Genomic DNA, 16,810 nt, shown 5'->3' with positions numbered 1-16,810 from the left:
TGAAAACTTACTAAAAATTCATACTACATTTAGGTCTAAATAACTAATTTAAAAAAATATATTTAAACAATAAAAATTTAATAATATTCATATAAATAGACAGCCCAAACCTTTTGGAGCCACCACCAAGACTTATTAAGAAGATTTTGCAATATATATTAATTACAATATTAGTTTGATAAAAAACTTACTATATATTTTAAGAAAATATTATCAATTAATCACTTGTAGGTTAAAAGCATAAATTTATCGAGGCATTTATCGAACATGTCAAAGACAAAAGCAAAAAGAAAAAAATAATTTTTTTTTAAAAAAAAATAGAGATTAGAACAATAACAACAAAGAACAACACTTAAAATTATGCAATATTTAAATCGCGACGAAAATGACTGAATTATTTTCTAGTTAACTATCTAAAATTACAAATTCAATTTATAAATTACAGTTGAAAATCATGAAAATCGAGATCTAAGAATTGAATCAAAAAGCAAATTAATTAGTAAAAGGGAAAGATAATGTAACTTAATCGACAATCAATTCAATTCTTTAAATATGATAAACCAAAGGTGAAAATAAAGGGTATAGAAATCTATAATATTTTAGAGCATGTATCATTTTAATTTTTTCTCCTTGTCATTTTTCATTATTTTTTTTCTTCTCTTTTATATCTTTATTTTTAATAATTTTATTTTTAAAATATTCTAAATAAATATTTATACTTTATAATATTTAATTATTATTTTATTCACTTTTAAAATATTTTTTAATATAATAATATCTCAATCTATAAAATTATTATTATTATATTAATTATTATTGAGTCATAAAAAATTGAGGGCCAAAGAATTTCAACTATTATAGTTATAATATATATATAATAAATAAATAAAATGTCGGGGCCCTTTTCATATACCTTGTGTCTGCCCCTGACTTTTTTTTTGTTTTTTATAACTTTTCTCATGTGATGAAAATAGAATTCAACAGCATTAATTTTAAAAGCTGAAGGTTGAGTGTGACAACTTGATATTGTGAATATGGTCCCCAAAATTTTTTGAAATTAAAATTTCATCTATAAAATTTTATATTTTTTTTAAGAAAATTATGATTTGCTATTCTAAAATTTTTAAAATTAAAATTTTATCCTTAAATTTTAATTTTTTGAAAAAATTATTATTTACCCCTTTAATATTTTTATATTTTCATTGACTTTTACACTTTTTTATGTAAATTTTATTTATATTTTAAAAAAAAAATTACTATTTAGATACTGAGTTTTGTTGCTATTAATGATTTAGTTTATAAGTTTAGAAAATTAAATTATTTAGTTCCTAACTTTTGTTTTGATTAAAATTATAAGTTTATCGATCCACATAATTAATGTGCAAAGATAAACATATATTTTCTTTAAATAAAATTAATAATCAGTGAAGTTATCACAAATCCCATATCTCCCCTTCAACAGTTCCTCGATCCCTCTCCGTCACTTTCATTGTCCAGATTAAAAATTTCAGTGATTAAATATGTGTTTTATAATTTATATATATATATTTTTTATAAAATTCCTGCCCTTTCCGTTGATTTGTTTTTCGCTGGAAATTTGCAACAATATGATCCCTCTCAGGCTTCAATATATTCTTTGGTTTGTTTTTCTGGGTTGTAATTTTTGGCTTTATTTTTTAGCGTATCTAATATAAGTTCGAGTTCATATAAAAATAAATCTAATTACTATTAGATTAAATATTTGCATCGATATATGTGTAGAATTAATTATAGTGTATATATAAAATACGCAAATTTATATGCAAAATTCAATTTAATAGTGGATATACTCATCATATGAGTTTTTCTATAGACACACTCTTTTTTTTTTTTCGGTTAATTTGCTGTTTTTGTTGCTGCTTTGGCATTGTTTAGGCAGAGATGAGCTACAAATGGGAGATAGGAGAGACTCAGATGGGAAAGTGAAAAATGTGGAGAGAGAGAGAGAGAGAGAGAATGGAGACTAGGGATTGTGATTTGGGAGAGAGAGAAATAGTAGGGGAGGGTAATTTAATTATTTTAAATTTTTTGTAATTTAATTATTTTAAATTTTTTCTTCCCTTGGACCATTGAAATTAGGAAGACTAAGGGCAAGATACTTGGAGGTACTTGTAATTTTGATGAAAGCAAAATTAAAAGATTAAATAGTTAATTTTTAAAATTTAGAGACTAAATTATTATTAATAGTAAAATTTAAGGACTAATCATACATTTTTCTAGAAGTTATTATACTCCCAACCCAAAGAACAGCATTACAGGCGCTGACGCAGTACAACAAATGCCTCACCTGTTAGTGCATTTGTTGCGGCGAATAGGCGTTGAGGGAGTGTTTGGTTTATCTTTTGAATATACTTGATAATCGATAAACAATATGATATATATTTATAAATATTTATTAGTCTTTAAATAATAGAACTAATAATTAATGAGTAATTAATATGATATATATTTATAATTTATGTCAACTTTATTTTTAAAATTACTATTTAATTTTATTTTTTTATTTAAATTATATTATTCTTTTACATGTAACTCAAAAATAAATATTATTAAAGTTATTTGATTTTATCTTTTTCATTTATAGTCTTAACACTTTAATTAATATATTGTAATTTTATTAAAATATTTTCTATTAATAATATAAAATATAAAATATAAAATATTTATTTATTATGAAAAAATACACTTTTTTTATCTAAAAACTTAAAATTATAAGATTTTTTTTCTTTATCAACAATAATAACTACTTCATTATTTTTTAATTTTATAATTATATTTTTAAAATTATTTAATTATTTTTTAAAGAAATTTAATTACTTTCTTATTTCAATAGTATAATAAATAATATGATAAAAAAATCAATAAATAAATGATATAATATATTAAATTAATAACCATATTTATTTAATAATAACATAAATAATAAATTTATAATTTTATATTTATTTTAATAATAAAATAAATTATATAAAATATATTCTCATTAATAATTATACATATTAATAGTAATAATTAAATATAATTTTACCAAATACTTAATATAAATCGGCTATTATTACCTATCAACTATCAACTATCAGCTAACAATAACTGCTATCTATTAATATATATCGACTGTATTTAACAGTTAAACCAAACATACTCTGAGTTGTTAAGTTGGGATTATTTTCCTTGACTGTCATGCCGAATAATGATTCATACTTGGGCTTGCTGTGCATTCTCATGGCTAATCCAGTTAAATATGGGCCTCTTTGAATTTTATTTTATTATTCTTTTGTGTATTAATAAAAATGAGCTTTCTTTTTCATTAATTATAGTAAAAGTATTCTCAAATTAATTTACAACTAATATGTATTAAGCTTAATTTTTTAAAAGTGATATTAAGAGTGTATTTTCTATATTTTTCCAATGTATTTAATATTATTATTTCCAAAATTATTTTACATAAAATTAAACTTTGATCGATAGAGAAAAAAAAAAAAAAAACTCACATCTAATAATTAGAGCGGCTAGAATAACTTAATAGGTACTTTGCACTTACAAGTTAGAACATCAATTGCAACCCTCACTTTAGAAAATGAATCCTAGATCCCGAAAGTCAAGCAACATTATCATTCAAATTATTAAAAATAAAATAAAATTACGATAGAGGGATAAGTATATATATATATATATATATATATATATATATATATATATATATATTTCCACAAAAAGAAAAGCATACATTTTAGCTTTAGCAAATGATTGGTGAAAACCATACCTAATCGCTTTCAAATACTGCTTGAACGAAGAAGCTTGTGGACGACTGGACGTCAAGAAGAAGAAGGTTCGTGGTTATATATATATAGATAGGCCAATCATATATATATATGCTGACAGGGGTTTGAAGTAGTCCACTTACTTCATTAATAATAATAATAATCATCACAAATTTTAGATCCATGCATCTGGTAAATGAAAAGGAGTTTCTTTTATTATTATTTTAAATAATTTCGAATTAATTTTGTATTTGATAATTACAAGTACACAATGGCAATGAATATTTGATAAATACAATTCAACAAATTCAACTTCCAAGGTTTTACTTTCTCTCCCAAGTATGTTGTTCAGAAGAAGAGATGGATAAAACCATATTTAAACTTAACAAATACTAAATCAAAGAATTGTGCAAAAATTTAAAAAAAAAATAAAGGAATATTATTCTCGTCCTTCAGCAAAAAATTAAGTGGTGTCCAGAGAAAATTTCTCATCAGTTCACCATCTTGCAGTTCAAACGAACTTGACCTTGATTTCCAGGCAGTGGTTTTATATTGCCCATCTTAACCATAGAGTTGGCAAAATCATTCCAGAAAGCTGGCGCATTTGAGCTATAAGTATTCAAAAGATTATCAGTAGAGCCACCATTGAAGAGTTGTTGATCAGAGTGAAGAAGCCCTTTCTTATTTTTCAAGTTGGTGAAGTAAGCAATGTCAAAGCGTGCAGGTGTTGGGTCTAGAGGTGCAAGGTTTCCATCACCTCCATTGGGTGGACAAGTTGATCTTCGTTTTTGTACAAATTTTGGGTCAATATTAGTTTCATTGTAGATCCTATTCTTGAAGGCACCGCACTTTAAGAAAACTAAAGTATGGCCACCAGATAGCACAACACGGTCTTTCTCGTCGAGACCTTGCTTCTTGAAGCCATTAATGAGCTCAGGAAGGTTTGCAAAAGGTGATGGGAGGTCAGTTTCCGCTGCTGTCCTACTAGCTGTGGCTGAGTCTCTCCTCCCCAGTTGCACCTCCCATGTTGGGCCACCAAGCTGCGCATTTTAAAAAGAAAAAAAATATTAAAACATTAACAATGGAGGAGATAATTTGCTTCTATGTGCTTAATTTCAATTCTTTCATGTCAATATATGCAAAGAATAGAAAATGGATTAATTAGATATATAGATATATACCGCAACTACAGAATCGCGAGCTGCAACTGCTAAGATGTCTGCACAAGAGACCACTGCACATCCACAGGCTTTGTCCACCTCTGACTTAATTTGATCGATAACTTCAAATCCCCTAGCAGAATTTGCGTTAGGGAGGGCATTCTTTTCACTGTCAATGGTGGGGGAAGGATCCAAAAGAATTGAAGCATCACAGCCGTATACAATAAAAAACCCAATACAATTCATATATATAAAAAAAAAAAACTAAATTTACGAAGAGAATTTTTCTCAACTATGTCTATATATATACATACATTAACAAAACAATCATGGAAGTGCAGACGCAATAAGGAAGCACCCATGCGTCGTTCTCTGTACATTGCAGCCTCAACAACTCTTTTGATAGTTGGTAAAGCATTGGGACTGTTAGCATAATTTCAGCAATTAGTATGATTATAGGAGATTTGTGTAGCATAATTACAATAATTATTATTCTTGTTAGCATAATTATAGGAGATTTGTATTCTTTGGTATAATAACAGAAATAAAAGAATGAACCAGAATATGTTGTAGAGAGAGAAGAGAGACCCCAGAAACTAAAAATAAAAACTTTACGGCTCTGATATCATGTTACAAGAAAAAATACAAGTAATGAAGGAAATGATTGTATATTTGTCTGTGTATTTGTCTGTTACTTATTTACAGAGATATTGCATTTATTTATACATGAGAATATGAGCTAATTTAGACAAGAATAATAATTGCTATAATTATGCTATAAATCTCCTATAATCATAATAATTACTGTAATTATGCTAATTGCTATAATTATGCTAACAATTCTTGTCTAAATTAGCTTATATTCTCATGTATAAATAGATGTAATATTTCTATAAATATGACACAGATAAATACACAATCCTTTCCTTCATTACTTGTATTCTTTCTTCTAACATGGTATCAGAGCCATAAAGCTTTTATTTCTAGTTTTTAGGGTCTCTCTTCTCTCTCTACAACCTGTTCTGGTTCATTCTTTCATTCCTATTATTATACCATTTTTTTTCTCCTCATCTTTTTATCAATGGAGAAATCTGATATTTCAAAACCTATTGCAACAGTTCTGACTGATTCCAACTATAATATTTGGGTTCAAGGAATGAAAAGTTTTTTGATAAGTGATGCATACAGTTTGCATAATCATTTAGGTCTAATTTTATAACCATTTTTATTTGATTATTAGTCATTTTTAGCTAATTTCATTAGTTAATTAGTTAGTTTTTCATAGTTGTCAATTTTGCATTAATTTGTAATTTTTACTTTGTTTTGTAGGAAAAATGGTGTTTTGAAGGATCAAGAGAATTTTGCCATTGAGGAGTGTCTTCTACACCAAAGATGTCAAAACAGGTTTTCAAGCTGAAATATGCATTGACCAAACTGCATAACTTGCCGCATAAGCCATGCAGATCTGCATAAGGAGAAAGATCACTGCTCTGAACCACCGAAATGTGCATAAGGAGATCGCATAGCTTATGCACATTCTCGCCTCCCTTATGCACCTTCACGGAATTGTGCATAACCTATGCACCAAGTCATGCATTTCGCATAAGTGACTCGTAACCACTGAATCGCATAAGGGATCACAGAACTTATGCATCCACTTATGCAAATCCCATAAAGAGTTCATTAATGAGTCGTGAGATTCCTCAAATAATTCCTCCTAGAACATACCATTTTAGGGCTCCATGTCAGAAAAATGCTATAAATAGTCTCATTTTCCCATTTTAGAGAAAGGGGGACAAAAAGGAGCAAAAAAGGAAAGGAGAGTAGAGGCAGAATTTGAGGAGTCACTTTCACATTCTACACAATTTTCAACCAAGATTTGCAGATTTCTTTCTTTCCTTACATTTTTCTACATTTCTAGTGTTTAATTTCTTATTCCTTAGCTTAGATTAAAGCTTTATTTCCATTTAAACTCAATATATCTTGTAAGCATTATGGATAGTGAGTAGTTTACTTTTGATTCTGGAGTAAGGGTTGTAATATTTGAGATATTTTGTGGATTTTGATTGGGTAATCCATATTTTGTGGTCTTAATGAGTTTTATTCATTTCTTGTATGCTTAATGACATGCTTAGTGTAGGATCCCATTAAGTGATGTTCTTAATCCATGGTTGAAGCACCGAAAGGAGAAGGCCTTGTGATAGATAATCAAGAAATTGGACTTAATTAACTTAGACCTAGAAATAGGCTAAGGATTAAGAGGATTCACAGATTAATTAAAGAACTTAATGGGTCTTAATTAATTCTAACTCCACGAAAGTAGGATTAGTTTGATTAAGGCACTCTTTGTCTCACTCGAAAGGGAATTCAAAGGATTTAAGAATTAATCTCCTTAAAACCCATAAGTTTCATAAGATTGATAACCAATTTAAAATCCCAAAATAGCTCGAATATGAAATCCGAACTCCTAATCGCTTTTTACCATTGTTAATTTCTAATCGAATTTAATTACTTGCCATTTTGAATATTGTCATATTTGAACTTGCTTATTTCAATTTGATGCAATTTTAGTTTAATTAATACATTATTGAATAGAATATTAATTTTTGCATATTTAGATTTCATACTCCATTACCCATCAATTCATTACTTTAATTTCAAAAATATTTCAATTTACTCAATTTTTTATATCAAAAATTCAATCATTAACACAACTCCTCGTGGGATCGATATCTTTTCTATACTACTTGTACGACCCGTGCACTTACTGTAGGGACGCATCAAGTTTTTGGCGCCGTTGCCGGGGAGTTGTTTGTTTAAGATTGAATTCTTGATTATTTTAGTGTTTATAGTTTTATCTTTGTTATCTTTTCATTTTGTGTTTGTTTGTTCTTTTTCAGGTACTTTTAATCTTTTATGAGAAGAGCTAGAAGCACAAGTGACACATCCTTATTGTTCAATCCTGAAATTGAGAAATTTTGTAAGGCCAACAAGAAAGAAACCAGAAAAAGAAAAGAAGCCTTGAGAGAAACTGAATTAGAAGAAGTCATGGCTGATGAACGAATGAGAATTGGTGTTAATGCTGGAAATGATCAAAACAATGAAAATGCAGCCCATGGTGAAGAGGTAGTTAATGCTAATCTGCCTAGGGGAAGTATGATGGATCATGCTTTTCCACGTTTTGATGACTTGAGAGAGAGCATAGCAAGACCAAGAATCGATGCAAATAGTTACAAGATGGATTTTGGAGTTCTTCAAATGATTCAAAATTCTCAATTTGGAGGACATCCTTCTGAAAATCCACACACACATCTGAAGAAGTTTGCTATGATCTGTGACATGCAAAAACAACCTGGAGTGTCTGATGATGCAGCAAGATTGAAGCTATTCCCATTCTCTTTGAAAGATAGAGCATTGGATTGGCTTGATTCTTTACCTCACAATTCCATTACAAATTGGGAGCAACTCACTGATGCATTTCTTGCACAATATTTTCCACCTGGAAAAACTCAAGAGTTGAGGAATCAAATGACAGCTTTCAGACCAAGAGAAGATGAAACTCTTTATGAGTCATGGATGAGATGGAAGGAATTAGAGAGATTATGCCCACATCATGCCATTCCAAAATGGATGATAAATCAGAATTTCTACACAAATGTCACTCCTGCAATTAGAGGGATTATTGATGCTCAGACAGGAGGAGAATTTATTATGAAGCATGAAGATGAAGCTTATGAGCTATTGGAGAAAATTGCAAAGAATACTCATCTTTGGAGTAGTCCAAGAGGACCAGCTCCAACTCAGAAAAGGCAAGCTGCTGGAATGTATGATCTTGATCCATTCAACATGATTAATGCAAAGTTTGATGCACTTACAAATGTCCTTGCTAAGAAGATGGAAGATTTGAGTATGTTGGTTAGTTCATCATCACCGGAAGTTCACAACAAGTGGCTTATGCAGAGGAAACTACCACTGTGGAGTAGATTATGGAGAACAAGCAAGATATGTTGGTAATTATGGAAACAAGCAAATGGGGAATCCTTACTCTCAAACTTACAATCCAAATTGGAGGAATCATCCCAACTTTTCATGGGGAAATCAGCAAAGTCAAGTTCCAAATCAGAATTTTCAACCACAACAGCAAAGTCAAGTTCCATATCAAAAAATAGGCAACCATTGCCTAATTTTCACAGAACAATATGAACCCTCCACCAAAACAAAGAAGAACGAAATTCCACCATCAAGCTTTATTGCAACAAATTCTTGCCAACCAAAATAAGCATGATGAGGAGATGAGAGAGATGAAAGCACGGCTGGAACAGATGCAGACACATAACAGAATGCTGGAAAATCAGATTGCATAACAAGCATCTTCCTCAAGTGCCAAGTCTTTTGGAAAGCTTCCAAGTCAACCAGAAAACCCAAGAGAGCAGTGTCAAGCTATTACTTTAAGAAGTGGAAAGTTATAAATGATGAGAAGAGGAAAACAAAGGAGAAGAGAGAAATGAGAAAATAATCGATGAGAGTGAAAAACAAGAGAGTGCAGAAAAATGTAAAGAGAAAATTGAAGAGAAGGAAGAGAAATATATACCTCCTGAACCCTACAAGCCACAACTTCCCTTTCCACAGAGATTTCACAAAGCCAAGCTTGATAAGCAATTTGGGAAGTTCTTAGAGGTTTTGAAGAAGCTTTACATAAATGTGCCTTTTGCAGATGCTCTTTCACAAATGCCCTCTTATGCAAAATTCTTGAAAGAAATTCTTTCAAACAAGAGGAAACTTGAAGACCATGAGACTGTAGCTTTGACAGAAGAATGTAGTGCTATCCTTCAAAGGAAACTTCCCCCAAAGCTTAAGGATCCAGGGAGTTTTTCAATTCCATGCCACATTGGAGAGTCTTGTTCTACAAAAGCTCTATGTGATTTAGGGGCTAGTGTTAGCCTTATGCCCCTTTCCATCTATGAGAAGCTCAACATGGGAGATCTTAAGCCAGCCCACATTTCTCTTGATTAGTGATCAATTAAGTATCCTGAAGGGATTTTGGAGAATGTGCCTCTGAAGGTTGGGAAGTTCTACATACCTGTTGACTTTGTCATCTTGGACATGGAGGAAGATTTTAATATCCCAATCATCTTGGGAAGACCCTTTCTAGCTACAGCAGGAGCGTTGATTGATGTCAAGGGAGAAAAATTGACTCTTAGGGTTGGTGAAGAGCAATTGGTTTTCAATATTAATAACACTATGAAGAAGCATCATTCTGAAGCTGATACTTGCTTGAGAGTTGATATTATTGATGAGCTGGTTGAAGAACACTTCAGAAAGAAATATCCAGAAGATCCACTTGAAAATTGTTTGGTTCATGGAGGAGGCATAGACTATGAGAACCCTCATGTAGCTGCATATGCTCAACACTTAGAGGGTAGTCCACCATTCATTTCTGCTCCAGTTTTTCAACTCACACAAAAGGAAAAAGCAGAAACTAAGCAACCATCATTCAAGGAAGAAGATGCACCTAAGGTAGAACTTAAGCAACTTCCTTCTCACTGTATGAATTTCATGGCACTAATAACACTTATCCAAAGAATTGTAAATGCAAATTTGAGTACTTTAGAGGTGATAAGTTGTTAAGAGTGTTGAGGCAATTCAGAAAAGTCTTAGGATACACCATAGATGACATTAAGTGAATAAGCCCACACTTTTGCATGCATAGAATCATTTTGGAAGAAAATTGTAAGCCATCTATCGAACATCAGAGGAGGTTGAACCCAAATATGAAAGAAGTTGTTAAAAGGAAATTTTGAAGTTGCTTGATGCAGGATCATATATCCCATCTCGCATAAGATTGGGTGAGCCCAAGACATGTTGTCCCAAAATAGGGTTGAATGAGAGTTGTCAAAAATGTAAATAATGAATTTATTCCCACCAGAACTGTGACTAGTTGGCTATTGTGCATAGATTATAGAAAATTAAATGTTACCACTAGAAAATATCATTTTCCACTTCCCTTCATTGATCAGATGTTAGAAAGATTGGCTAGGCATTCTTACTTTTGCTATTTAGATGGATATTCAGGTTTTTTTCAAATCCCTATCCATCCAAATGATCAAGAGAAAACCACTTTTACTTGTCCATATGGAACCTTTGCTTATAGAAGGATGCCATTTGGGTTGTGTAATGCACCAGCCACTTTTCAAAGGTGCATGATGGCAATCTTCTCAGATTTCATTGAAGACATAATGGAGGTTTTTATGGACGATTTTTCTGTTTATGGATCTTCATTTGATATATGCTTGGTTAACCTTTCTAAAATTTTGCAGCGATGTGCAGATACTGGCCTTGTGTTAAATTGGGAAAAGTGTCATTTCATGGTTCAGGAAGGGATAGTACTTGGACATTTGGTGTCTAACAGAGGAATAGAGGTTGATAAAGCCAAAGTTGAAGTGATAGAGAAGATGGCTCCTCCTACCAATGTCAAGGGAATTCGAAGTTTTCTAGGACACGCCGGGTTCTACAGACGCTTTATCAAGGATTTTTCTAAAATAGCTAAACCTTTGTCTAATTTGTTAAGTAATGACACACCATTTGTATTTGACCAAGAGTGTTTGGATGCCTTTTGCAGGTTGAAGCAAGCTCTTATCACTGCACCAATCATGCAACCACCTGATTGGAGCCTACCTTTTGAAATTATGTGTGATGCTAGCAACTATGCAATTGGGGCTGTTCTTGGTCAAAGAAAGGACAAAAAGGCTTATGCTATTTATTATGCTAGTAGAACACTGGATGAGGCTCAAACAAATTATGCAACAACTGAAAAGGAATTTTTAGCAATTGTCTTTGCATTGAAAAAATTCAGACCTTTTGAAATTATGTGTGATGCTAGCAACTATGCAATTGGGGCTGTTCTTGGTCAAAGAAAGGACAAAAAGGCTTATGCTATTTATTATGCTAGTAGAACACTGGATGAGGCTCAAACAAATTATGCAACAACTGAAAAGGAATTTCTAGCAATTGTCTTTGCATTGGAAAAATTCAGACCTTACATTATTGACTCAAAGGTGGTCATATTTTCAGATCATGCAGCCATCAGGTATTTGCTCCGTAAAAAGGAGGCTAAGCCTAGGCTCATTAGGTGGATTCTGATGCTACAAGAGTTTGATTTGGAGATTAGAGATAAGAAGGGAGCTGAAAATGTAGTTGCTGATAATCTTAGTAGGTTGAAATTGGATGGTGAAGAATTGGATGAAATCCCTATTGATGAGTTTTTCTTGGATGAACAACTTTTCTCTCTTGTTGCTAAACTACCTTGGTATGCAGACTTTGTGAATTATCTATCTTGTGGAGTTTTACCTCTAGGTATGACATGGCAACAAAAGAAAAAGTTTTTGCATGAGGTGAAATTTTATAGATGGGATGATCCTTTACTCTTTAGGAGATGTTGTGATGGTCTAATTAGAAGATGTATTCCTGAAGAGGAGGTACAGAGTATTATGCATCATTGCCATGCTTCTGATTATGGAGGACATTTTGGAATCTCTAAAACAGCTAGTAAAATTTTGCAAGCTGGTTTCTTTTGGCCAAATCTTATTAAGGATGTGAGGAAATTTGTGTCGATTATGATAAATGTCAAAGGAGTGGAAATTTGTCAAAAGAGATCAAATGCCCCTAAATAATATTCTTGAAGTGGAATTATTTGATGTTTGGGGAATAGATTTTATGGGGCCATTCCCTCCTTCATATGGTAATAGATACATCTTAGTTGGGGTTGACTATGTGTCAAAGTGGGTGGAAGCTATTGCAACTCCAACTAATGATGCTAGAGTGGTAGTGAAATTCTTGAAGAAATTTGTCTTGAGCAGATTTGGAGCTCCTAGGGCTATAATTAGTGATGGGGGTTCCCATTTTTGTAATAAGCAATTTGAGAGCCTAATGAGGAAGTATGGTGTAGTGCACAAGATAGCTACCCCATACCACCCTCAAACTTCAGGACAAGTTGAAATTTCTAACAGAGAGCTCAAGCATATTTTGGAGAAAACAGTGAACAATTCTCGGAAAGATTGGTCTATCAAACTAGATGATGCTTTATGGGCATATAGGACTGCCTACAAAACCCCTATAGGAACTACTCCCTTTAGGTTGGTGTATGGTAAGTCTTGTCATTTACCTGTGGAGCTAGAACATAGAGCATATTGGGCCATTCAAACCTTGAATTTTGATCTTAAGCAAGCTGGTGAGAAAAGGTTGTTACAACTTAATGAGCTTGAGGAATTGAGGATGGATGCTTATGAAAGTGCCCGTATTTACAAAGAAAGAACTAAAGTTTGGCATGATAAGCATCTGAGGAAAAAGGAATTCAAAGAAGGTGATTTAGTTTTGTTGTTCAACTCAAGATTGAAATTGTTCCCTGGAAAACTCAAGTCAAGGTGGACTGGTCCATATAGAGTTTCTAAGGTTTTCCTTATGGAGCAATTGAAATTTGGAGTGAAAAATCTGGGAATTTTAAAGTTAATGGGCATAGATTGAAACATTACATAACTGGAGACCCAATAATAGGAGCAAGCTGTTACAAGCTCTCCAATCCCTCACCTCTTTTCAGTGAAATGCATGAAGAGTCCAGCCAAGGACTATAAATTAGCCCTCTTGGGAGGCATCCCAAGTCCTTTTATTTTGCTTTTGCTAATTTACTTTCATTTTCATTGATTTTGTTTTTATCCTGAATCTCCCCAAATTCAATTTTTGACATTGTTAAATCTTGTCCCTTGTAGATGTAATTCAATGAAGAAAGGCTGGTGAACTGTTGGGGAAGTGATTCTTAACTTGAAAATTTTGTCCTTCAAAAGAACTGATTGGTTTTTGCTGCATAACCTGTGCAGGAGCTGCAATCTGGTTTATGCAGAGGCAAAGTGCAATCTGCAGCAGATAGATTCTGTCCTTGGGCTGCTATCTGGTTTATGCAGAGCAAAAAAAATGGAATCTGCAGCAAAAAGGGTGTCTGCAGCAAATGCCTTGTGTTTTTGGTGAGGTTAGGTGTGTGACTTTTAAGTATGTGTGCTTTTAATCTTAATATGGTGGTAAGTGAGTCATTTTTGCAGTTTTGAGCTTCTTTGGGTTGTAGGATTCAAGGTAGAAATGCTGCATTTTCTTGGCAAAACTTGGAGAGGTCATCACTTGTGAATAGATGCAACTTCATGCATATTTTATTGAGTTTTAATGTACTAAATGTTGATTTGCAGAATTTGAATCAAAATGGCATAGTTCTCAAAGGTCTTTTATGTAGGATCCATTTTTACATGCTTGTATGATGCATTTTTGATGAACTTTGTATATATTGATGTGTTTTTGGTGAAAATTTCTCATGGTTTATGCTTCATAGAATTATATTTCCTCATTTTAGGGTATTTTTCACAGTTGCAATTCATGTTCCATTGCAAACTTAATCTTGTTGAATTGTGCATAAGCAACTGCATAGCTTATGCAATCCTGCATAACCACAATTCTTGCCATTTTTCACCTTTATTGCAAGTGCATAAGGAGAGTGCATAGCTTATGCAACTCTGCATAGCCTAATTTTGTCAAATTTCACATCTTTCGAAACCTGCATAAGCAGAGTGCATGACCTATGCACATTTGCATAACTTCAAATTCTTCATTTTCTCTCTCTGCCGAAGTCTGCATAAGCAGAGTGCATAACTTATGCACTTCTGCATAACCAAAGACTCTGAATCTCCAAACCTGCCGAGGGGTGCATAAGCAGAGTGCATAGCTTATGCACTTCTGCATGACCAGAAACCCAGAAAAACCAAACTTGCCGAGGGGTGCATAAGCAGAGTGCATGACTTATGCACTTCTGCATAACCAAAGACTCTGGATCTCAAAACCCACCGAAGAGTGCATAAGCAGAGTGCATAGCTTATGCACATCTGCATGACCACCAACCCAAATTCCAAAAATTGCCGAAGAGTGCATGAGCAGAGTGCATGACCTATGCACTTCTGCATGACCCGATTTTCTGAAAAACCAATTCTGCCGAGAGGTGCATAAGGGGAGTGCATAACTTATGCACTCCCGCATGACTTCACTCCTCAAAATTTCAAGGGTCACCGAAACATGCATAAGGAAGGTGCATGACTTATGCACAACTGCATGACCACCAACCTAAGATTTCAATACCTGCCGAACAGTGCATAAGGACAGTGCATGACCTATGCACTTGTGCATAAGCTATTTCTCTGAAGTTCAAATCATTCTGAAACATGTATAAAAGAGTGCACAGGTTATGCATAGATCATTTTTCACTTATGCCTTTTTACAAACCCGATTCAAATCAAATTCCTTTTCGGCAAACAAAATTCCCACCTCCACTTTCCGACTCTTCTACCCACGACCGTCCTTCAACCTCCATTTCTTCCGGCATTTTCACCGTCTCTCTCCCTTCTTCTCCACTAGCACTTTCACCACGTAAACCCTAAACCCCCCTACATTTTCATTTCCGCCATTATCTCTCCATCCTCTCTCTCGGCAATGGAGTCACCTCCCCATTCCCGTCCAGCTTCTCCTCTCCAAATTTCACCATTGTCAACAATACCTCCTAACCCTAATTCCCCTCCACAAGCGACACCCCCACCACCTCCCCCAACCACGTACAAACGAAAAATCCGGTCAAAATCTGTGCGACCCATGTCCTCTGCCCCTCCTCTATCCAAACGCAAAGAACCACCCACCCCATTATCGGAACCACCACCCAAAAAGCCAAAAGCTCCAGCCTCCACACCCTCCTCCAGCAAAAAAAACAATTTCGGTAGCTTCACATGTATCAAAGCTACCTTGGCCTCTTCCTGATACAATTCAAAAGGCAGCTTTTAAGAGACTCAAGGATAGAAGGGTACAACCCACTAGGTATATATCTGCTGATTCTTTACAATCTCTTGGTTTATTTGACAATGTAGTTACATATCTTGATGGTATGGGTTGGATGGAATTTGTGCATAAGCAGGAGATAGTTTATCCAACTCTAGTTTTGGAGTTTATTTCTTCATTCTCTGCTACCCTTAAATTGCATGATGTAGACCATAAGCCAATTATGAAATTTAGATGCTTGGAGCAAAATAGAGAGCTGTCATTGGACCAATTTCATAGCATTTTTGGTTTTGCAATTGATGGGTTATTTCGAGTACCACATACTGGAGTAGAGGTAGCCAACAAGGGCATTTGGAATGCTGCCCAATTTTGGAGAATCATCACAAACCAACCTCAAACTTTCTCTGCTGGAAGATCAAAAACATCCCAAATACTTGACCCTGCACTTAGGTTTATTCATAGGCTGATTGCTAGCACCATATTGGGCAGAGGGACTAGTTCTGGTGCTGTGGGGAAATCTGAACTATTTATGTTATGGTGTGCATTTCACAAAGTTAAGGTTTCTCCTAATTATTTCTTTTGTGAGCATGTGCTGCATATTGCCACCAAATCCATAGGTGACATTGTTTTGGGTGGGCTCATCATCTGTTATAGCTAAGCATTTTGGTTTTAATCTGCAGAGCACTCAATACCAAAGACTTGTGGACACTTTATATTTTGATATCGCACACTTAACCAAAACAGGGTTCAATTTGTCATATTTTGATACTGCCCAACCTACAGCAGAAACTGAGCCCATTGCACAACCAGAAACACAACCTTTCCCATCAGTCCCACAGCACCCTACTACACCTACCCCACCCCTCACCGCACAGAGACCCCAAAGCCTTCTCGCCACCCCATACCTCCTACAAATTGAACCTTCCTCATCCACGCCTCTCCGCATTCAACACTAAAGCCTTATTCACCTATCTTGACAGGCTTAGTGATGATATA

The 16,810-nt window shown here is 33.5% G+C and overlaps 1 protein-coding gene and 1 non-coding gene across 2 annotated transcripts in view; both read right to left on the bottom strand.

Moving 5' to 3' along the window:
- Nucleotides 1–4,291: 4,291 nt before the first annotated feature.
- The window catches only part of LOC131177230 (peroxidase RIP1-like), a 29,520-nt gene continuing 17,001 nt past the window's right edge, over nucleotides 4,292–16,810 (bottom strand). Inside the window, exons 3-5 of the mRNA XM_058142192.1 lie at nucleotides 5,277–5,383; nucleotides 4,982–5,178; nucleotides 4,292–4,840 (exon numbers count right to left, since the gene is read on the bottom strand). Coding sequence (XP_057998175.1) covers nucleotides 4,292–4,840; nucleotides 4,982–5,178; nucleotides 5,277–5,383 — 853 coding nt within the window. The remainder of the gene's footprint in view (nucleotides 4,841–4,981; nucleotides 5,179–5,276; nucleotides 5,384–16,810) is intronic.
- LOC131177233 (small nucleolar RNA R71) lies at nucleotides 8,473–8,580 on the bottom strand. Its single transcript, XR_009146836.1, has one exon. It is a non-coding gene; the product is annotated as a small nucleolar RNA R71 (small nucleolar RNA).

This window comes from Hevea brasiliensis, unplaced genomic scaffold, assembly GCF_030052815.1.
Source record: "Hevea brasiliensis isolate MT/VB/25A 57/8 unplaced genomic scaffold, ASM3005281v1 Scaf369, whole genome shotgun sequence".
NCBI lineage: Eukaryota > Viridiplantae > Streptophyta > Magnoliopsida > Malpighiales > Euphorbiaceae > Hevea > Hevea brasiliensis.
This window is presented reverse-complemented; position numbering and strand designations above follow the sequence as displayed.